The sequence below is a fragment of the Temnothorax longispinosus genome, chromosome 7 (assembly GCF_030848805.1).
Source record: "Temnothorax longispinosus isolate EJ_2023e chromosome 7, Tlon_JGU_v1, whole genome shotgun sequence".
Taxonomy (NCBI): Eukaryota; Metazoa; Arthropoda; class Insecta; order Hymenoptera; family Formicidae; genus Temnothorax; species Temnothorax longispinosus.
In genome coordinates, this window is record NC_092364.1 from 18,812,366 (window position 1) to 18,836,093 (window position 23,728).

At 43.1% G+C, this 23,728-nt stretch overlaps 1 protein-coding gene across 10 annotated transcripts in view; it reads right to left on the bottom strand.

Moving 5' to 3' along the window:
• Positions 1 to 1,719: 1,719 nt before the first annotated feature.
• Soxn (SRY-box transcription factor soxNeuro) overlaps positions 1,720 to 23,728 on the bottom strand; it is a 280,985-nt gene continuing 258,976 nt past the window's right edge. For 3 of the 10 annotated variants that reach the window (XR_011732849.1, XR_011732848.1, XR_011732847.1), the window contains one exon: positions 19,483 to 19,575. Coding sequence is in view for 2 of the 10 variants with exons in the window: in XM_071783124.1 (XP_071639225.1) it covers positions 2,249 to 2,306 (58 nt within the window). In the remaining 8 variants the exon portion in view is untranslated. Of the gene's footprint in view, positions 2,307 to 12,196; positions 12,364 to 19,448; positions 19,576 to 23,728 lie in introns of those variants that run through there. The other 7 variants (XR_011732850.1, XM_071783125.1, XR_011732846.1 and 4 more) reach the window with 6 other exon arrangements.

The window sequence follows — 23,728 nt, forward strand, 5'->3', positions numbered from 1 at the left end:
ACGCTTACACGCGCAAGGACGTAAACGTTAATGAACGACTCGGTGTTAATAGGAACGTTGTTTTCCTATCGGTCTCCGTCGTTTAATCAAAGCGCGAGGCATTACACGGCGTTAACGCGCGGAACGACGATCCACGACATAGGGGTGGTCGCCGCATTCCGAGACTCGAAAGCGGCTGGAAAGTCGAATCAATCGGCGTGAACGATGATAGCGGGGAATGCGATCCTCGCGGCGAGGCTGAACGCGAATCCTTGATGAACCATAATGACGCTGGACGTCGGAGACTTGCTTGCTTGCTTGCTTGCTATCTTCGCGGTCTAGGAAGATTCTTATCGACGTCCGGTGTCAATTGAGCGATTAGGCGACTATCATGAATGCTGGGAGTCACAGAAAGAGCCTTTGATACTGCAACGTGCTTGCAAAATACTTGCCATCCGATATAGCTGATTTAGATTGGGTATTAATATTTATTTTATTAAATATGGCAATGAATCTTGAGAATTATTGTTCGCAATAGTGCGCATAATTCCATCGATAACAATGTATATATGATATATTTAATCCGAATATATTTAACCGATGTAATAATTAAACCAAATTTTATGACACAATTATTCGCAACGCGCTGTTTTTCAATAGCGCAACAGCGCAGAATGGCGCGAAGGGTATTAAATTATTTTATACGATTCTATATGTTTATGCCCTCTTCCTCATGGCATATTCAATTTCTGATAACACCGCACCTTCTCGACTGCGAGGAAAATCGTTTCATATCATCGCGAGATAGCTTCGCCTTGCACACCGCGCGCGTTCCCTTCTCTTTCTCTTTTCTCCATTCTTCCGTCTTTCTCTCTGCCTTACCTGCCACTGCAGGCGGCCGCACCAGACCCATATACATGTAAACGAATTCCAGACATAAATTTACCGACTTCCGCTCCGCATTCAGTAGCGGGGAACGCGTCTCGGGGGCATCGATATATTGGGACGATACTTCCGGCAATTCTCGAAACTCCTCTCTATGATAAAGTCATCTGACTGGGGTGTGATAAATATCATTCTGCCGCGCGGTGGTCTCCTTCCTTTGCTTATCGCTATATCGAATTTAAATATCGCCATCACCTACGCGACCCGATTTTTCGGAAAAACACCATGATATTTCCACAATAATGAAAAAACTTACCTAATTCATAATTTGTAATTTTAAATTGCTTGAACGCAAAATCAATGTAACTAAAAAAAATTTCCTTCCTATTTTCTTAATTTTGGGACACGGTGTTAAACTTATTTTGTTAAGTTGGACTACGCGCCATGGGGCACTTTGGGATAAAATATTTCGTCCACAAGCCAGGTATTCCAAAAATAAACCCCGAGAAAATGCAATGACAAATCGCCAGCAATGAGATAGGGGATGAACGTTGAAGTTTCACGGAGGCATTCACGATAATTAATCGACAATAGAGCACTCTGGATTTCGTGGGTTCCTCCTGGGGTGCGTGAGGACCCCCACCGCGGTTCCGTCTTCTTCCGTTATTTATGTTCTAGGATCCGAGACGGTGAGGTATCGCATCCCTCGTTTCTTCAAGGAAGACTATAAATTCGACGTTGCTACCGATTAATTGAACAATTATTCAAATATTTCTCGTCATTTTTTTTACAACTATTAATTTAATTTTTCAAAAAAAGGGTACTTTCGGGAATAAAATATTATATAGAAAACGTCGCAAAAATTAAAATTATTCTGATATATTTTATATAATTATTTTAAAACTTAAAACTTAAATATTATATAATCGCTTATTCTTATCTTAAGTATATTTTTCATTCATTTTACAAAAGTATATCTTATTTTGTTGAAGAATATTTGCAAATTAGTAAAATTTGATAGAACTATACAATTAGCGTTTATATATGAGACGTAAATGTGATTTATGACGAAGGACATAGAGTTATTTGAATTCTCGTATTTCTAGAAACTTTCTCTTATTTATGCATACCGATCTACCAAAAAGAGAACAGCGCGCTTAAATGCTTTTAAGCGAGCGGCATGAATTATTTAAATGCCTGCACTTACTGCACAGATGCGATAATGATAATTGACGATGCTGAGTAACGATAATTGCGCGCGATCTTATACGTAGCTATAATAATAACAATTATCCATGCGCTTCGTAAAAGCATCATGGAAGTCTCATGATCTCTAACAACATATAAATGTAGTTTCGTTCTAATTTTCATTTAAGAATATTCTTCACGATTCCGAGTCACGTCTCAGCGTCACGTAATGTGCTTTCTCCAGCCACTGATACCTGCAACAGAAAAATTTCAGCAGATTTGTGAGATGTTTATAGGCTTAGCGTAAACTTAGCGTAATCATACGAAAACATCGTGTAAAAATGGATTAAAGCCCAAAGAAACGTCACAAATGTTAACTAAATATCGCAAGCATAAAATGTCGCAAGCGAAAAAAGCTTTCCAAGGACAGGGATATATGTATAACGATACCTAAAGGTTCTAAAGGAGGGGATCTGTGGAAGGATCTAAAAATATCTTCAGAGAAATAATTTCACTGCGGAAAATTTAGATCGCGCGTTTGATTTATTGCGTGACTACGCTCGGACCGACCTTCCTCACGTTAGCGTAAACGCAACTACCGGAAGAGCTCGCTGAGTAAACGCGCCTGATCTGCATCGCAAGCGCGAGAACCGCAGTCGAGTTGTACGCCACGGTGGGTAGGTCGCATCCACATTTCCTCCCTCCCCCCCTCTCTCTCTCTCACTCTCTCTCTCTCTCTCTACGTGTGTGACCGCCACTGTGCGACGGCGGCGGTGGCGGTGGCGAGCATAAGAGGGTGGACGTTTAACATATGAGTGGCTACCAGTGTTATTAATGCGGCGGTAGCGTCGTGCTCGGTTTCTTCCTCGACGAGAGCCCACGTACTGGGCCTTAGATCCCAGACGGCGTACGGTCGGGACTAGGGGCCACCCGCGGGTCCTACGGACGCGCACACAGGAGGCGAGAGGAAGGGCCCCAGCCCCGGGCCCCGGCCCCTGCCCGCCAGGCAGGAGCGCGGGATGGGGTACGGTAACACGACACTCGGAAACCGCGGCACGACCGACGTCGTGCAACGGCCTCGAACCATCCCCAAAGGAGTTATGCCTTCCTGCCGGCATGCCGCCAGGATGCCTAATTAATATGTGCTTAGCCCCGGAATGCTGCTCGTGTCTTTGGGAGCTACGCACGTTCACGCTTTCCGGAGGCAGCAGAAGGAAGGGAGGATCGGAACGCGTATCTCGAACGTTGGTCTATATGCGATACGGTATCTTGAAAATCAGATTTTGTACCGGTAATACACGAGAAAGTATTTGATTGTATTAGATAACGCTATATTAAGTAACGAGAGGTATTAATAGAACTTTTTAATATCTTGAGAAAAATTGATTAAGAGATAACTCTTTTTTTCCGTATGGAGTAACATTTGAAACTTTGCATTACTAAAATAATTCAACGCGCGATATCTCAAAAATATATATCTCAATATTACTGGCTTTAAAACATTGTTCTGCTCAACGATTCACGCCCGAATCACGTGCAATTTACCAGCTAAGCGCACGTGGGAAAAATTCGACGTGGGTGTGCCCACCTGTTCCATGTGTCCAAGAGAGGAGAGAAGTAGCCGGTGGACCTGCCTCCCTCGTATCCGTCGCGATCGCTCGCGCGAGCGGGGCGTATAGGCAAATATCTCTCGCGCTCGGCCAGGACATTATAGGAGCTCTCTGGCGTCCGGAGGATTATAAATCCTTAATACAGATCGGCACGCGATGCTCGGCTCGTTAGGGTGATGCATGGCCGACTCTGGTGTCCCGTGGTGTACGGTAGCCGGTACCAATACGCGCGTACACCACCGTACCGCCGCGTGCACGCACACACGCGCGGAACGTTCGGTTCCTACGGGAATAACTGACACCCACACGCATCGGTGGACGCCAGGTAATAATGAGAGATCGGAGATACAGCCCGATATTAATTGTGCGCATCGAATGTGGCTACGGCTGCTGCGGCTGGGCCGCTGTATCTGCGCGCCGTAGAGGGAACAGGCCGCGCTACCGGCTTACACCGATCCTTCGGCGCGATATGTACGATATACGATACGGGAACGAGCGTGGTGGACCTGACCTCCCGGTCCTCTCGCTGCGGCGGCAGTCGCGAAGGAAACGCGCGAAAAAGTTTCCTCGAAAAACTGTTCACGTATATGATTGTGATATGATGTTATCGTATTAGGTTGTAGGACTGGTATCTAAAAATAAGAATACACCAAGATATATAAATATTTCTCTTCAGGAATTTCAAGATTACTTGAGATATATAAGAACTACTTTGTAGCGCAGTAACAAACCTCGATAAAGTCATAAAAAAGTTACTAATTGTAAGATATCGCGCGCCTATCTATCTACAAAAGTATGATATGTGACTGAGAAACCCATTTGTTGCATCAACTAAATCTTTGGTTGGATATGAGCAAATTCTTTAGTTAATATAACAAAAAATTTGGTTAACATAACAAAAAAATCTTTTGTCTTCATTATGTGAACCAAATTTTTTGTTATATTAACTAAAGAATTTGTTTGCTCATATCCAACCAAAGATTTAGTTGATTCAACAAAATGGGTTTCTCAGTGTACTGACTGTATACGTCAGAAACGTACGTCAGAAAATGACAAAGTAGAAATAAATGTTTGGAAAGAGAAGTTATAGTATACTTTAATCTATAAAATCATACCCTTTTAAAAAATGGCAGCAGCGCCAAGTTTTTTTGCATTAAATATTTTTTAAAATTTTTATTAAATTTAAAAATATTACCAGCTTTTTTCAAAGATTAAAATATACAACAGCTTCTTTTTAAACATTTATTCCTACATGGTGCCATATCATATTTTTTGTAGATAGACAGGCGTGTATATTTGGTGTATACTTGACGCCTTTTTTGTACCTATTTTTTGAAAAAGTAAGTTTTTATAGATATCATGCCTTTTTGAGTATGTTAGATACGATTGATGTATATGTATATATGCATGAACTCGGTAAAGTTATTGCAAGTTATGTTTTGCTTCAACGCCTTTTATTAATTATATATAAATCGTGAAATATAACTATTTTAAAGCTGATAAAACTATACTTATTATTAATAACACAGTTTAATTTATTTATTTTTCGTGCAATTTGTTAAATTTTACAAATTGTACTAATCAGTACTGTCAATCTATTGACCTAGAGAATTAAAATCTAAAAAAAAAAAACAATTTTTTTAATTCTGAAGGGAATTAAAATCTTAAAAAAAAGTTTTATTGAAATCGAAACATTAAAAAGTTTTCAAGCGTCTAAATGCTTCTAATTTAAGTATTTTTCAAATCTCGAAAAAAATTGTTACTTGCTATATGCAAGGGTAAAAAAAAAGAGAAGTTAGGATATCAAAGTAGATCCTGGAAGACAAGGGGATGGCTACCAATCCGGGTCGTTTCGCCGGTGATTACTAGGAGTGGACAGATTGAGACGGTCCTAGGGCTCCTCCCTCGTCCTTCTGCCGGTGATCTCTATGCGGGCTTCCCCGGACGACCCACGCCCAGGACGTTCTATTCCTCATCCTTCCAACGAAGAGAGAATATTCCCTCCCTCATGCCGACTACGAGCCACTTTGAAGATACGATCTCGAAACAAATTACGAGTCCCGCTCTCGGGGCTCGCCCTATCTGGCTGAATTAAAATAATCGCGGGCCGTTAGCGGTCGGTCGTGTTTTTTAAATCGGTCTACACGGATCGGTTCCCCTACGGAGTTTGTCAAAGGCCGCGATGCAACGCGTCTACCGATGCGTTCGCCATTAAAGTTGCACGCACCCGCGACGGTGCGTATAATAATGAAGTCTCTCGAATTAATAACGATAACGGATTGGTACGCCGTAATTCTTTCCTTTCATACAAATCTTCTTAATGCCACGGTTAATCGTCGGTTATTCGTCCCGCAGAAAAGCTGGGATAAACATAATAAACTTGGTTTTAGATTTCAAAATGATACGTACATAAAATTTAATAGGTTTAACACTTCCGATAAAATGTAACGACTTTTCTTTATAATTGAAAGCGAGTCGAGTACATTGACATTTCAAAACGAGATCGTAGATGCTGCAATGCGAGAAAACCAAGGTAAATACATGTACAATACATACGTATATATCGTTATATAGCGGTGAGGTGCATGTACCACTCGGCCGCAGCTCGTCTCAATCCGGATTACGGTAACACCTGACCATCCGCAATTTTATCATCCTCCGTTCCAGAAAGATTCCAATTTTCTTCTCCCGCCGCGTAGCTTTCTTTCTACCTCTCCCGGCACCGCGCTTTCCCATCCCGTCTCCTCTCCGTTCCCCCTTTTCCTCCTTCTCCTTCTCCTCTCCGTGCGCTTTTTTCCACCGTCCATGGACTCAATCTGTGTCTCATCGCGGATTATTGGGATTTCGCGAGGATGAGGAAGAAGAGGAGAGACCGAGGCTCGCTCGACTGTCTGAGCTTCGCCGGGCTCGGCTCGAAACTGGAAGCTGTAAGACTGCCGACACACAAGGACGAGTCTTTAATTCTTTCCTTCGTCAGCCGATCTCATCGCTTCGATTTTCTCCTCTAGATAGGTGAATTCGACCGATTACTCACGATGTGGGACAAGTAAATGCGAGTACATTGAACTTCCGCTGAGAATCGATAATAACGAAGTAATGCGACAACAGATAATGATGCGGCATGAAAAATCTGCCCGTGGCCTCGTTATATTGATGACGGAGAAGATAATTGGACGATGATAAAATCTCTTCCCGATTGTAATATCTCCAGTCAGGACATTACAACCGGATACAAATTGGAGCTAAATACAGTATTCGGCAAACACGGACACATCAACTTTGTTACAAGGAGTGCTAAGAATTGAAACAAAAAGGGAAAACTGCATATTATTGATAATTCAACAATTAAATGAATCACGAGAAGTAGAGCAGCTGCAATTCTCTCTTTCGTCATTGAATACAGCAGAATTCTTGCGATCATATTAGAAAAACGTCGGCGCTGACACGTCGAGTTCGCTGTCATTCGCGCAGGAGCGACAGGGTCACGATCGTCACGCAAATCCTCTTACGCGGGGAAACAAAACGCGACGAAGGCGGTAGGAAATAAACCACCGCCGACGGAACGCAAAAATAATGATCCTCGTGAGCGTGAGATAATTGGCGCAAGGAGCTTGCGCGTCCCGCGGAGACAGGGACAGAGGGAAGAGATGCCCTGCGAGATCAAAGGACCTTCACCTTCATCCAGCTCCCAGCGTTCGTCCCGATATCCTGGGAAGCTGATGGAAGAGAAGGGGGGGGAGGAAGCTCCTTTTTATCGTTCCTTCCGCGGAGAGGAGTCGCAAGCGACGCCGACGCACGAAATCGATCCGATGATTAATTTTCAATCGCGGCTTAATTACGCCGGGCGGCTAAGCCCGATTGAAGAGGCGTCCCCGGATAGTGAAAGGGCGGTCTGTGTGGTGCAAAAAAAAGAAGGAAAAAAAAGGGAAAAGAGGAGATCACGTGAAGATGGAGAGAGAAAGAGAAAGGCGAGGGAAAGAGAGAAAATGAGAGAGATAGAGAAGCCGCGTCCCAGTCGCCCCTACAGCCATTGAATAAAAGGCTCTTCGTTCTCTCTAGAAGAGGATTGTGTCCAAGGATGAGGACACGCCGGCGCGGGGATGAAAGGGTGGCCGTTCGAGAAGCGGGAGGGGTGGCGAGGATCGACGCAGGACACGATTGCCAGGAACACGTGATTAGATGGCCCTCCTTCCACGCGATTCTCCAGATTGGACACCCCCGTCGTTGGGAAACGTAAAAAATGCAATCGGCTCTTACCGTAATGAAAAAGTCCCGACCCCGGGTAATACGGTACTGGTGGCAATATGTGTGCGTGCCCGCGCGTGCGCGCGCGCGCGCGCGTGTGTGTATGCACGAGCGCTCACGAATACACGAGCATTCTGCGCGTATTTGTAGATGCACGAGAGCACGGCTGCTGGATCGCAGCAGCATTTGCAGCTGTCGCGTTGCGAATGATGGTGCATTTAGTATGCCTGGAAATCCTAATTTTTACAAACGAAGATAAAGTTTTCCTTTATTATATTACGTTAAATAAAAAAATAAGTAACATAAATTGCATATATGTATGAAGCTTAATAATTTTACATTTAAACCATCGCGCATTTATCTTCGCTTTGAAAAATCTAACATGACAGATTAAATCTTTAATAATTTGGCTTCCTATTTTGTTTCAAACCTAAAGATAACTTGTCGGCTAAAAAAATGGAGTTGGACAATATTTCACATTATCGTATTATGTATCAAGAGGATGAGAGGCAGGAACGAGCGTGTTAGGTTTTAGATGAGGGACGAAACCGCCGTAAGGTCGAGTTTAAGAGGCCATAGGACAAGATACAACATCATTGGGAGAGCAAGAACCCCGTTACTCCCGTGATTCATCGGTCTTTTTACGCTGGGTGGCCAGAATAATTCACCCTAATGCCCCACCTAACTGCCTCCGACCCTCGTTGCCCGATTGTTTATTGCCAAAAAGCATTTCTTTAATATATATCATTCTACTCTCTAAAGAGGACCTCGTCTCCTTTAGAGAGGAAAAAGGGGGCGAGCGAGAAAAAAAAAGAATTCTGGCATGGATTCGGTGAGATTTACCTTCGCGAGACTTCAATTTCTTCCCCGACGAGTACTCGCGAAAAGCGGGACAAATAAAAAGAACCGCAGGAAGCAAAACGAGTATTGCTCCCGTTGCTGCAAATTTGCATCTGTATAAATTCGTTTGTAAAATATTAGTATATTTTTTAAAATTATTAGTCGCGTTATACATTAGAATAACAGAGCACATTTTGCACGTTGGATTTACACGAGCCTGTTGAGAATTCGTAAAAATTAACTCCGAGCGCGCTCCGGAAAAAACATCATCGTACACGCAATTAGCCGCGGCTAATTTGCGCAACTCTTTTTCAATTATCGATTCGCAATGAATTTGCGTCCATCTCCGTTAATATGTCCGCGGATATCGATTCGCGTCCCGCTCGCAGCCATCGAAATACCTTTGAAAAATATAGCTTCCTCTTTTTCGTCAATGGTCGTATATCAGAACGGATCGGGGATAGAAGGGAAGAGGGCAAAGGGCAGCGCGGAAGAAGGGGGAGAGAGAGGAGGTGGAACTGTCGAATTGACGTACGATACGAGGTGTATTAATTAGCGGCGGGAGAAAATTGCGACTGAGCATAGCCTCCGGGATTGAAATCGTTATCGAGGGGGGTTTACCTCGCGATTTTGATTTAGCCCCGGCCTTCCACGTCAATTCTAATTGCGTTTGACAGTAATTTGGCAAGGGAGAGAGGGCTGATTGACGGTTAAGCCGCGTGCGGCCACGTTCGGCCTCGCCCTGTGTTTCCTCTTACGTTTTCTCCCTCTTTTTTTTTTAAACCGATCTAACAATAATATTCCTCGTGCGTGGGCGTGCACGATTGTGTGAGTTTTTGCACGCACGCTACACCAAAGATAGTTTGAGATACGTATATCCGATATGCAACCGCAGCCAATTAAAATAATGCCGATGTTAATTAAGCCGCTATGCCGATCATGTCGTGTGACGTGTACAAAATATACCATCGCTCCGACCGTCATTATGAAAATGCGAACGTATTGAGAATTGATCGTAATCCGATATTCCGGATACATTGCAGAAAAACTGAATCTTGAACATATTCTAAGCTATTGAACTGTTACGCGAAGAAGTAAAAAGGCTCAAAGATTGAGTAAGACATGAGAGCCTATAAAGACAAGAAATCTATTGAAAATATTAATCAAATTTACATGATTATATCAAATCATAAACTAATAAATTTGTTTATTATTTGTTTTTTCTTGGTGTTTTGTTGCATCAGAGAATCAGGGTTATGCAAAGTGCGCGACAAATGGTATCTTCGAAGAAGATAGCAGTCACGTGGAGTGCGGCAAGTGCACGATTTCAAATTGGAGCAGCAGAAATTGCGAGATGGCCGATCTCCGGACGGCGAGACAGTATTAGCGCGCGAGAATTAATTAAGCCATTAGTCGGTGCTGATGCACGCCTGTTAATCATCAGTCACTAATTATGCTAAGCAGCCGAGGTGCAGCAGGGACGTGTGGTATGCAGGTGAACGCAGTGTATTACAAGGCCGTTGCACGTGCTGCATCATCGATCCGCGAGCGAGAATGCAAGCGCGATACGCTTTTGCTGTAACGTCGACGTGCGATTTTGGATATACGATATCGCCAGTCGTCTTTTTGGTCGCAGATCTTTACACGTACAGACAATTTTCCGATAAATATAAAAATGCTCACTTGTTTGTTATTCTATATAACGTTAATATACTATTTAATATACTATTTTTATTTATATAATTATTATTTATCAGTATTATTTCTCGGTGTGTCATCTCTGTGATATCATTTTTTTCGCATTTAAAAGTAAATATATAAAAACCACGATTTAACTGTATTTACATTTAAAAAAGAAATTACTTGATATTTACACATTTTCTCGTGGCGTAATTTTTTCATTTTTTAAAGATTCTTTCACAGAACAAGCCGACCGAAAATCTCATGGACGTTCAATGACCCGACTTTAAGTTGGATACCCTCGATATCGCCAAGGGTGGTGGCTAAAACAAAGGGCTGGTCTCGGGTTGGTCGATAGTCCACGGCCGCCAATCAGGCGAGACCTCGTCGGCAACCCTCGTCCTTGCGATCCTCCGCAACGGCAAGGGTGGGTTAGATTCCGGAGAGGGTTCGCCCGTCCATGTAGGAGACAGATTCTCCGAGATCGAGAATTCAGGAGAACACCCACGACTCACCAGTCGTCTCCACGGTGACGACTACTAGATGGAAAAGACGGGCCAATATCTTCCCTTTTTATATATACCGAGTGTTCGCCTTTGTCGAGAAGATCGCGAGTAGCCCACTCGGTTTCTATCGAACGATAAACTGAAAACACGGAAGATGCGATTTTACCGCAAGATGAAGTGTACAGCGCCATTTTCACGACGCAACACGTCCTAATATCTCTAAAAATATTTCAAAGACTGAATTCTACGACAGAGTCTGCTTTAGAATTGTATAAAATCAAATCAGAAACTTTTACTTCGCCAGTAAATAATTAATCGTAAAGATTTTTTTATTCGACCTAATTATGGCTATCTTTATTAATTATAATCGTCACAATTTGATAATTATAATTAATAAAGATAGCCAATTTTAGGTCGAATAAAAAAATCTTTACTATAAAATAAATAATTATTTCTGTAATACCTAACTAATAAACAATCAACTAAAAAGCAATCAATATGATATTATACACGTTTTGATTGCTATTTTAGCAACATAAGTAACAATACAAAATTATAAAACATAACTTGAATTACGAATACATAAAATTTATCTCGCTGTTTTCGTGAAAATGTTAAAAATGAATATGTAGGTAAAAAAATGTATAACTAATAGTACGCTATGAATCTTCATTCAAACAGCTGATATTTTTTATTCGTATTCTATTTCACCGGAATATTTGTTCGGATCTTAAAATTACACGCGAATTTCCGGTGAAGCAGCCATACTCTCATCTCTACGGTGACGACGTTGGCAGAGAAGACGAGCCAAGAAGATCCGCCCTTCCTTACGTCGACCCTCGTCGCTCGCATCAGAAAATTAAACGCGGTCGGCCATTCGTCTTTATTCGAAACATGGCGGATCTCTATCGAGGAACTGTAATCTCCTCGAAAAAGTACCCCGATACACGAATGCGAATTTATTTTAGCATCCGACGACGATCTCAATTATCTCTGTAATTCGATAATCACGAATCTCGGTGAGATCGTAGCGCTATTCGCTCGACTGTAATTAGAGAAATTAAGAGGCGAACTTTATAGTTAGCTTACCTCGGAACATCATCCTTCGCACTTCTCGCTCGATCATAGAGTTTCGTTATACTTCTACGTCTTATCCAACTTTAATCTTCAATTATCGCATATTTCGAGTTACGACGCAATCGTGGAAGATGATTTAATTTGCACCAGCTATACATATACTAATCGCAACGGAATCACTGGCTATTTGTCTCAACGTATCTCGTTTATTCAACACTTATTTTTATTATACATCCTTACGCGTAAGGTCTACATAAAAACTTATTAAAACGAGCTTAATCATATGTTCATAACTGGTTCTGGGCTGGGGCAGCTCCGCGCGGCAGCGTCTCGATGCACGTAATGGCCCGGCTCTAGAAAAACAAACAGGACGTTCTATAAAATCTGTTCGTTACATTTCCCTAAGATTGTTATTTTGTAATAACGACAAATATAAATTAAGATTATCAACTGAATATACAATTGAAAAAAGTAATTCACAGAAAGTAAAATAATTGTATGTTAAAGTTCTGAGAATGCGTAGCTACTTTCATATGATTTAAAAGGATGAGCAGAGTCAACTCTGAACTAAGCTGAATTTAAATAAAAAATGTTTGTTTTTAAAATTTGATACTTGAAAATTTTACACTTTTAATCTCATATATATCTGTCGTTATTACACTATGTAGCATTATTAGGCACTGTTAGACGCAGTTTGAAATAGCAGGCATTAAAGATCATATATAAATATGATGAGTGGTTATTAAACGATTAAAGCAATTTTGTGGATATAAAAAATAATTCCAATTTAGGCACTCCTTTTGAATGTACATGACACCTTTCCATTTCACATCAACTGTCGTAAAATAACATCAGTTGTCGCAGTCACACAAGACACTGATGCATTTATCACGCCGATAAAATTCAATGGCACACTTGTTACGCCGACGAGAGTTGTTTAAAGTTGGGGAAAAAAAGGATAACAAGCCGCTTTTGTAAATGACGAACAAAAACCGAATGTATAAATGGCCGTCGACGAGTTGCCGCGTTGATGAAGAGGGTGGCATCGTCGACGGAGTGGTAATATAAACTTACTGATTGCAATTGCTACCGGTCTTTTGGGAATTTATATATGTATATAAAAAACACATAGCAGCAATAGCGAGTCACTGTTCTCGCAGATCGATGATCGTTTGTCACGGCGCGTTCGCAAGCTTTTTTATTAACTTCCCACGTGTCCCACGAGTTTTCTACTTCTCTACCCGTGTTTCGCGTTCACGCGCACATGCGCTACGTGTATATCGTGCCGTTAATAATCATGAATAATTATCTGACGCGACATCTCGATATCCGACCTGCTCTCCTTTGTGAAAAGCGCCTTTCTTACTTGTGCGAAACGCGCACAATTGATTACAAGCTACGAAGAATTATTGAATCTCACAGAGTCGAGCCTTTAATATTTTGGATCGAATGTAATTAACGTTCGACGCGATAATAATTTATTTAGCACAATATTGAATATTGAACGTATTTAATTATCTGAAAAAATAGATTTAATAATTTTTATTTTCTTTCTCGTTCGAGCATTGATTGTCTGAATAAGATAAGTCGAAGCCGATATTGATTTTTACTATAATACGGCGAAACGAGCGGCAAATCCAATTTTGAAAATGAGAAATCGTAGACATTTCGGAATAGACACGATTGTGGCTCGATTTGAGAGAGGTACTCGAGGCGGATAAATTTTTATCGACGCTTGTTCCGGCGTGCCGAGCTTATTAAGCCGTCCGTCCGTTTGTCCGTTCGTTCGTTCGTCCTCACAATGGCCGTCGAACGGATGGAAAGCCGCGAGCGAAGGTATGGAAGATTCGCAATCCGTACCCAATCCTCTCTTTCAGTGTAATTATTTTTACGCGAGTCGAGAGTTCCTGCCGATGACAGCCACGACTGCCGACGGAGGCGGAGGTGGAGACTAGACGAGACGAGACGAGACGAGACGAGCGAGACGAGACGCGACGCGGCGCGACGCGACGGGACGGCGACATTGCGTGTGTCGGTCCGGCGCGGCGGAGAGGCGACATTGGGTTGGTTTCACCGAGTAGAGAGACGCGAGACGGCAGGTGGGACCTGGGCTGGTCCGGGTCACCCCCTGCAACCCGCTCGCGCGAGTTGCAGCTCTCGCGGGAGAGGACAGAAGCGGAAAACGCGACGGATGGGAAAAAGTAGGCGAGCTGGCGCGTGACGAGCGAGGGTGGGACAAAGATCGGTGTCATTGGCAGCATCTCGGCGAGCTGGAAACCGACAAGCGGAAACTGACACGTGACTGGAACACCTGGCGAGCCGATAGAAACTGTGCGCCGTCGGTGTGCGAGTGCAACATCGCGCTAACTTCGACTCGAGTCTCCTCGAAAAGCGAAAACCGGACGGGAATCCGAAGACTCTCTATCTCGTTTGAAAATGCTAGGAATGTCCGCTTCTTTCTTCACGGAGAAGAAAAATCTCAAACGACTTTTGTTTTCACAGAGGAAATATGATTACGTCCTATTTTGTGGATAGTGTTCTATTTTATATAAATTCATTCATTACGATGTTTAAATACAATTTGCAAATCGCTGAAAGTAGACTTTGTGTGGTACGAGAAAGTTTATCATATGTATGCATAATAAGAGCAGGAAATGTACAGTTTTAACACGAGAGTAATGGCTCGGAGTAAGTGAGTAGCAAGTCAATCGGCGAGCTTTCCGAATTTAAAATCCGTATTATTCTCTGCGGAATACACATTCACGCACTACTTTTTTTAATTTTTACTTACACAAAAAAAAGAACAGATCTAAACGACCTATCGTGTTTCAAAGAAGAAAGAACGTATGATTAATAGAAAATAAGTTTATAAAGAATATCAATGCAACTACTCGCAGTCCAATTCTCTTCGGGAAGAAAATCGCCATCATTTCGTTTCCTGCAGCGTTAGTAAAGCGGCTCCCGCCTGATGTAATAATAAGCAAATATCCCGAATAATAACGAGGCGCGTCGCGAGCAATCTTATGACAGTATAATCTTCCACATTACGTACAGCTTAATCCGATCCTGGACGAGGAGAGCCAGCGTGGATGATTCGGAGGGGGGACGAAGGGGGGCGACGGGGAGGTAGCGGAGGATGACTCTGCGAGAACGGACGCGCGGCCAGCCAGAGCGCTCTGCCCGCTCTCTGGTTCAATTTCTGGCGTCAATTAAAAAGTGATGCGGACCGAGGAAAATCAGGAATTAACGAAGCGGACCCCGGAGCTGTTCCCGCCGCGCCGACGTTTCGCCGACGCCCGTTCCCATTCTCGCGGCGAATCGTCCTTAATCGGCTGTCATTGAGGAATCTTAGCAAGAGCCGATCGGGAGATGCCGATCCGATTTTAGCGAAACGTCCACGAAGCCAGAAGGGGAATGAGTCCCCGTCTATGTGAAAGAACGAACCGAAAGAGAAAAGCGTCGCGTCGTCTGTCTCGCTGCTCTCTCGAGACGTTTATAAATGGAGGAACGAATCATCTTAAACTTATTATTTTTCACTTTTGGACATTTTCTGGATCAAACAGATTTTCCTTTTGCCGGCAAAGAAAGGCAAGTATGAGGTATGGTCGGGGATCACAGGATGTTGGCTTGGGAAAACATATTTTCAGGATTAACCATACATAAACTACGCGTTCGGGAACCATGCCGATGTCGCTTCGAACGAAACTGACCCTTGATCTTTCCCTCCGTAACGACCTTCTTCCTCCTGCGTTGCGTTACGGCGAAACGGCCTAACCGCGATTCGGACTCGAGAAAGGAGGCTTCGCCTCGTCTCGAACTAGCACCCAGCTGAAGTTCGTTACACAGCGTGACTCGGCAAACACGATTTCTTGGACGATCTACCTCGCCTCGCGCCTTCGATGGATATACTCTTTTGCGTGCGCGCGAGCGAGCGGATCTTCTTCCACCACCGGTTTGAAGGAAGCTGTCGCGAGCTACCCATCATTAGCGCAATAATTACCGAATTCGCAGTCGCGCGATCGCATTTAATTGCTCGATATTATTAATCGATCGGGAATCTGCACCACAATACTCGTACCTTTCACGCTCGACAAAAATCGATCGTTCCGATTACAAGTCTAATCTTCGACCATAATTTAAGTCATTCTTTGTTACCAGAATCGGTCGAACTGAAATTATTATTAATTGATAACGCAATAATTGCGAATAGAATATTTTAAATCGTAAAAAGTCTTATTCATTTAATTTTGCGAATTTATTTATTTACGTGGAAATAAGCTTTCTTCAAATCACGTCTTAGCGTTTCTCGATCTTAATCTCCGCCAAAACACGGAATAACACGCGATGCAGCTAGATTCAGGGAGGGTTTAGTCGCAGTCACGAATTCTGTTGCGCCTGCTGCAGAGAATTTGCCATTATCCACCCGCCGTTTCGCCAATGTTGACTACGAAACTCCGTAACGGCGTGTTGCAATCGTGAAAGGCGCAGAGCTTTGCGATGACTGTTGCAATTTACCCTCTCGACTAGCCCCGCCTACACCGACTACAACGTTTCTCGTGAATTAACGGCTAGCCGTACAATGTGAAAGTGAATCGTCGAGAATGTATTGGCTGGCTGATTAAGAATGTGTCCACCTAGCACCCTGCGATCATCATCAAGTGACAAAAATCGAAGGAAAAAAGCGGCGACACGTTCCGCGCGCGTATTTGCGTGCGCGAGATTATGACGCGAGCAAATCGGGCGAGTAAGGATGAAAGAAGGGCAGAGAGAGAAAGGGAGAAAGAGAGCGAGAAAGCGAGGGCCCTTCGCGTGGAAGGTGGAAGGAACGGCGATGCCGCGCGGCTAATTACCTGAAATAACCCATTAGTCCTGTATCTACCAGGGAATTACAAGGCAACTGCTGAGACAGAGAGGGCGCGTCGTCTTTGACGTGTTAATCTCGGCCGGAGGACCGCGCGTTCCTTCCACGGCGCTCTGCCTCTTCTTACCCTTACTCTCTCCTGTTTCCATGAATCAGCACTATCGCGCACCTGAGAAAAATCGCCGACACGGAACGAGCCGCGATGCAGATCCGCCGAATCGATTATCGGCATAATAAGCCGTGCCATTTGGGCGTGATCCCGGAACGATTCGCGCCGCGAAAACTCTCAGCATGCGACAGACGTTCACAATATTTATCAAAAGCTTTACAAATCGCCTTACTATTTGAATTGCGAAGCGGTCTTAACTTTTTTTAACTTCGATGTAACATTTTCTACGGACTCTACGGAGCGACGGTTAACGTTTTACGCTTCGTCGAAATAACTTCTTACGTTAAGTTATTTCCATTATTATTTCACTCGACGATTTTATTTCAGGGACTTGTATTAAGGTTATTTTGAGCAGAGATAATTTTCGCCGTGTTTTTCAACAGAAAAGAAGTCCCGCGGAAGAACTGATCGACAGTGCCTTCGGATAACTGCTTGGTAGAGCTTCGGGAGGTTGGGGGCCGCGAAGTGAGAGGAGCAATCACGAACGATTTCATAGCTGTCACCCTCGATGGAGGACTTCGGGTTCCATTTCGAGGTTCCCGGGCCGGGGAGATCCGTGGAATGACGGGGCGCATTCCCCTCATCGCCTGGGAGGAAGCTTTCCCTCTTGAAAAAAATTCGGGATACCCGTCGTCCCGGAGCGGCACGTACCTCGCGCGAACCGATCGATCGGAGGCCGTCCACCTGACGTTTCAATTTTTAATCGTCCGCACGATACATTGCGCCTCAATGTGCACGCAAGAACGGCGAGCGATTTGAGAGATTGGAGAGCGAATCGAATTTCGATCGGGAATTGAAATATTTTATATCCCAATTCATCTCGAAACGTACGTACCTTCCTAAAGTGTCGTCGAAAGGTGATTATTTTTACACTGTCGCTGTGTGTACCCCTAATTAAATTTATTTTTCAATTCAAACCGAGTGACAAAAATAGAAGCGAGCAAAGATATGAAATGGCTCTCTTTCGCGTTAGCACATTGTTGACTATCAATTAACGTACGATCATCATAGGCGTCGTCTGTCACGGGCGATCTTAGGAAATCTTGGAGGATCTGCTCGGAATCGGTTAGTTCCACGTACTTCCCCGTACTACCGCGCTCCGCCTATCCAATTTGTTCGATGGACGTTGCTCAAAGAACGACTCATTCTCGCCGTGCGTACGAGCGATGTCGAAATGGGAGCGTTGGAGGGCCGGTATTCTCGAGAGAGGCGCAGAAGCCCGAGAGGAGAGTTTACTCGTTTGAGCGCGACGAAAGGGCTCGTTCTTGCGAGCGCGGCAAGACTGATGGCGCGAAGGATTTTTTCGCCGGTTACGATTTTTTTTCCTCTTCATTGACTTATTTTTGTAATTAAAGCGACCGCCACGGCGGAACGATCGGTGACAAGGTGCGGCGACCGGCTCGCTCGATCGCGCGAGGGTCAAGCTGTTCGATTTTGGCGATCCGATGAGCGAGTCCGGCCGATCGATGGTAAGATCGGCGGACTATCGAAGCCGCCAATCGCCTAGTTTGCCTGAGCGGAACGAACTCGCCGTGCAGATCGGCCTGTCAAGTGAAACTGGGGCAAAACATCCGCGTCCCGATTTAATCCGCCGGCCGCGAGGAATCGAGTCGGGATCGGTCACGGCGTGAGAGCTTTCTCGGCTCGTTGTAAAGATCGATAGGATGGATCGATTAAACGGCCGCGATAGAGATCGCGTTTGTCGTAGAGATCGCGAGTCGGCGCAACGCGCGCGCAAAGTACGCGCAAAAAACGATCCTTGGTGTTTTGCGATACTTTCATGGACAAACCACCACCGTTCGACTAGCAGAGTCGATTTGCCATTTGCGTGAGTATACTCACGTGAAAATCGACTTTCTACGTTAGCGGACAAATAAAAAAAAATTTATGCTGTCACGCCCTAGATCGTCGCTTAAATGACCGATCGTTATGCCGAGTTCATTAAAATTCAAGTAATTTGCACATTAACGCGTTCGTTAGCAAATTATTAAGTAAAATCAAAATTGCAAGAAAACGTTCCTTTTATCATCTGATCTCTAAATTGCTCATAAAAAATGGGATAATTTTAGGTAAACTCTTGTGTTTCAGATCTTTGCACAAATAATTTAAATAAAACTAAATGAATGCCTTTCTGTCTCCTTCTAAAAATTATGATCCGGCCTATAACATAAGCATAGAAAGAAAATCGAGTCAATTACGAATTCGTAGATTAACGTTATTAATACAAATTGAGTGCAAATTTTCTCGTAGAACGCATTTCCAAAATCTCGCGTGAACCTCGCTGAGGAACACCCGGTAGGGATCGCGCGTCAGCAGAAGTAATCAATCTCGAGTGTCTAGTAAGTTTCACGCCTTGCTCGATTCTCTTTCGCTTGATCTAATCTTCTCAGGATTGAAGGAAGACTCACCGTAGCGCGCGAAACAATCAAGGAGCCTGATCCTTCGGTGGTGGAATGGTTCGACATTGTCGCGGCGAGAGTCGTTCACGTCGGCCAGGATTCCTGCACGCGTACGTTGCCCGTCGCGTTCCAATCCCTGCAACACACACAAGACGTGCGTCTGAGAGCGATCGGTCGGGTCCTTTTTCGGCCGTGGCTAAGGTAAAGACCGTTTCCGTTCTGGCGAATTAGCCGCCGTTCCATCGCGGGAAACATGCCAAATTGATACCAACGAGCTATACTTAACTGCTACGGCCAAAAGAAGTCGCGTATCCGATAGAATCGCGACTGACAAAGGAGGAAGAAACTTGATAAAAAAGAAAATTCCGTATTTGGGCATTTTGTCCAATTGGGCATTCGGACATTGGGCATACGCTACCTAATGGTACGCAAAAAGATAAGTTTTATCGATAAGTGTAGCACTGAAAATGGGTTTTTCAATTGTCACGTCGTTAAGTGATATTCTTAAGATTGCTATATATAGGTGGTCCCGAATTCTTGGAGATGCGATATCGCGCGCGGGTTTAAGGAATGCGATATGAAGACTGTAATATAAGTGAGTCACGCTGATATTATATGTTAAGATAAATGGGACAATTTCAAAATTCATTGCCTCTGAAAATCTATACGTGTACAATAGATTTTCCAATATTGTAATTTTGAAAACATTAGCTACTATAAAGACATCCTCGACATCTTATCGTTCTTTCGTCCGCACGTATAATGTAGCTTGTTTAACACAAAAGTTGCATATCCTCTTAATAGATTAATACTACACTCACTAACAACGATTTAATCTATTTAATTATATCGTGATTAATAATAGATCGTTCTTCAACAGTCATTATTAAATAATCGTAGGTTGTCGAATTGACTATGCCGTTAACACCGTGCACACAATAACGAGTTTGTCACGTTTTTGTTCCGATAATTATCGATGAATAACTCATCTACTTTTCTCGGTAAAGATTTTCTTCCGCTATAAAGTTCAACGCTATTACGTCGCTGTTGCGTTATATCCGCCGATAAGTAAGCCTCGAGCGCATTAAGGTGAACATCGCGACATCGACTGCGTCTTAAGCGGGTACATCGCGTGTGCGTGTCGGGGATGTGTCTACGCTCGCGTTGCGTGTGCGCGGGACTAATTCGCGAGTTAATTTTATGCAGCGCGACATGCGAGAAGTCGACGCGAAGCGAAGCGACGCGACGACGACGACGGTGCGGCTTATCGCCGTCGCAACCGCCTGCGACGTACAATTGCCGCGTTTCCTCCTCGAAAGCGTCTCACGCGCGCATTTCTATCACTCCCAGGTGTGAAAATGACGGATAGCCGTAACCAGGCGGGGCGAGATAGAGGTATAATGCATTGTACGCCTCGACGAACGCGTTTTACGCATCTATTAAGAGTCACGTCATTAACGAGGTAATTAGATGGTTATGAGGAATATGGTTTTATTATAATTCGTTAGCTCCCTTTTCTCTCTTGAACGTATTAGTACGTCTTGCTCTTTAGTAATTATTTTAGTTAATCATTAATTTAAGTCATCATAATCTAGTGTTAATTTTGATGAAATAATTTTTTTGTTAGTGCCTTATGTCGTGCTATTCAGGGCTTTTAATCTCAAATGATGCAATTTTGTAATGCAATATCGAACAAAGTGTATACAGCTTATCGTTTCACGCGGAGGTGAAAATGACGAATGACCGTAACGAGACGATCCAAGGAGGATATAGCCGAGCCGGACGATGCCTCTTCTCGTTTCCCTTCATTTACGACGAGGTCACGAATGACACGTGACGACGAGTAATGAGCTTGGTTCGTTACCTGCTGCCGCGCGAGGCATTCCACGCCCACGCGTGCAAGAATGTGACGGACGAGGATTGATTTAAGAACTATCGTTAATGTAGAATCACATGTGGTGGATTTCAGCTATACGCGGTATACCTAAAAAAACTAGCGTGTTTCGCAATTTTTCACATAGGTAGACCACGATATGCGTGATGTAATGAAAGCGCGAAAGCTTAATATATGTACAATAGAAAATGGATTCTATTTATCGATTTGTATATATTCGGAATCCCGTAATTTGTTTGACTAGCAAAGAAAGGAGATTTGATCGAGCACAACAGCAAAAACTGAAATATGGGCGTACAAATAAGCAGGGATATATGTAGAAATATGAGAAAGATCGAGAAAAAAAGAGAAGGGATAACCCTTGAGGAAACCAATGAGAATTAAGTGATAACGTGTGCGCGTAAACAGCTGGAAAAACTGGAGAGGGACAAACGAGAACTAGAGGGGAATGAGGTCCTATCGTCAGAGAGCAACTAGACCGAGGTCAACCAACTACGCTCGCGCTGTCCCCAAGTGTCACAAGTTATGTATCCGCACATGCACGGCTAGCATCATTAAAGATAAAAAAAATTAACAAACAAAACTACGACAATTTAAAATTATATTATTTTCGTTATAATCATATACACACAGAAATATCGATCCCCTTCGATAGGTTTTAACTGCAATTTTCGAACGCGACGCTTTCAGATATTTCGGACTTTTGCAGTTAATTTTGCGATTTTCTGCTCGCCGTTGGCATTCGGTAGATAAATCCTTCGTGGCAAGATCGTGATAAATTTTCGCGAGGCCCATGAGGGGGAAAGCAATACCATTAGCTTTCGTTTTGAATGGCGACACGAATTACGTTCAGTTGGGAGAGATTGAACAGTATGAAAAAAAGGGTTGCTACCCTCCGCACCGGCGGGCGCGAGCACATCGATGGTATTGTTCGAAAAAAATTAACCCGGGATTTTTATTTACTGCCGTTCCGACCCTCCTACCTCCGCGACTCCGACCCTCACGGAGGCCGATGATCGATCGAACGCCGAATTTACGTGCGTGCTTTTTGTAAACGAAGAATAAATTACTGTAAAGAAATCTTACGTGTACTGGATTCATGGCGCTTGCTATACACGTACGTTTTTCCTGTAAACTTTAACAATGGAATTTTACGAGAATAGCTAATAAGCATCACAAAATAGTTGTTTAATTTGACCTAACTGACCACCTATATTGAATATTCATCTTATCAGTTCTTATAAAAAAGATTTTATCAGTTTTGAGATTTGTAAGCTTTTAAGTTTTACTGTGGCTATTATATAAGTTTTGTATAATAGCCACAGTTTTACTGTTATGACTTATCATTTATCGAGGAAAATCAATTTCCCTCATTGGATTATCGGCTGCGTTCCGACATCCGACTCCGACATACTGATCGTAGAACCGGCCTAAAACTGTGGCTATTATACAAAAACCTCAAAATGATAAAATGTCTTTGATAAAATTAACATTTAATAAAAGTAGTCAAAGTCGAATTAAACAACTATTTTGTTAGTTATTACTGGCGAAGCAAAAGATTTTCTATCTAATAAACATCTTTAAAGCACTTTCTCTAAAACCACGATATTAGTCTTTCACAAGTACTTGAAAAAAAAAATATATCCGAAGAGATCGGAGAATAATATCGATCGTATCATTCCTTTCTTTTTGGTGGCCACGGCCGGTCGATAGTCATTATAGTGCGATTCGCGAACAATTAAAGCGAAGTGGCAGAAGCAAACAACGATCGGCAAGAGCGCGCAAAGGGAATTAGTATGTACTCTGAAGTTCGAGCCCTTGGCTAGCTTCGAACAGAAGGCGGCCAGGCCGAGCGTGGCAACGCGTGGCACGGTGAGAGTGCGACGGGATGGCACTCAAATATTTACCACACCGTGCAAACAACCGTCGGTATTGTTCTGCGGCGCTACTATGTGTAAATTTAATCTTCCTCAGAGGCTCAAAAAGTAAAGCTTGCGTGCGCGATTGGTGGACGAAACGCGTGGCGAGAGAGAAGATACTTGCTACACGTTCGAAAAAACGAGTGTATAATCTGCAAATTAAAATTGTCCCACAAATCACAGCCTTTATTGACGATTGTTCTTCGTAATCGAGAGATTACATCAAACTTGATTCAGTTGCCTGATTCAACAACAATCGCCAAAATATCAAGACTTATAATATTCATATATAAAATGTATAGTCTTGTTATAGAGAATTTGAACTTTTTATTTCAATAACTCTTTTTCATAGTTGAGTTATATAAATGACTTCATTCGAGCAAGTTTTCTTCGCTTAACGCAATACTTATATCTCATTTCAAGATTATAGATTCTTGCGAATATATAAGTCTTGAGTTGACACTTCTTTCTTTCTG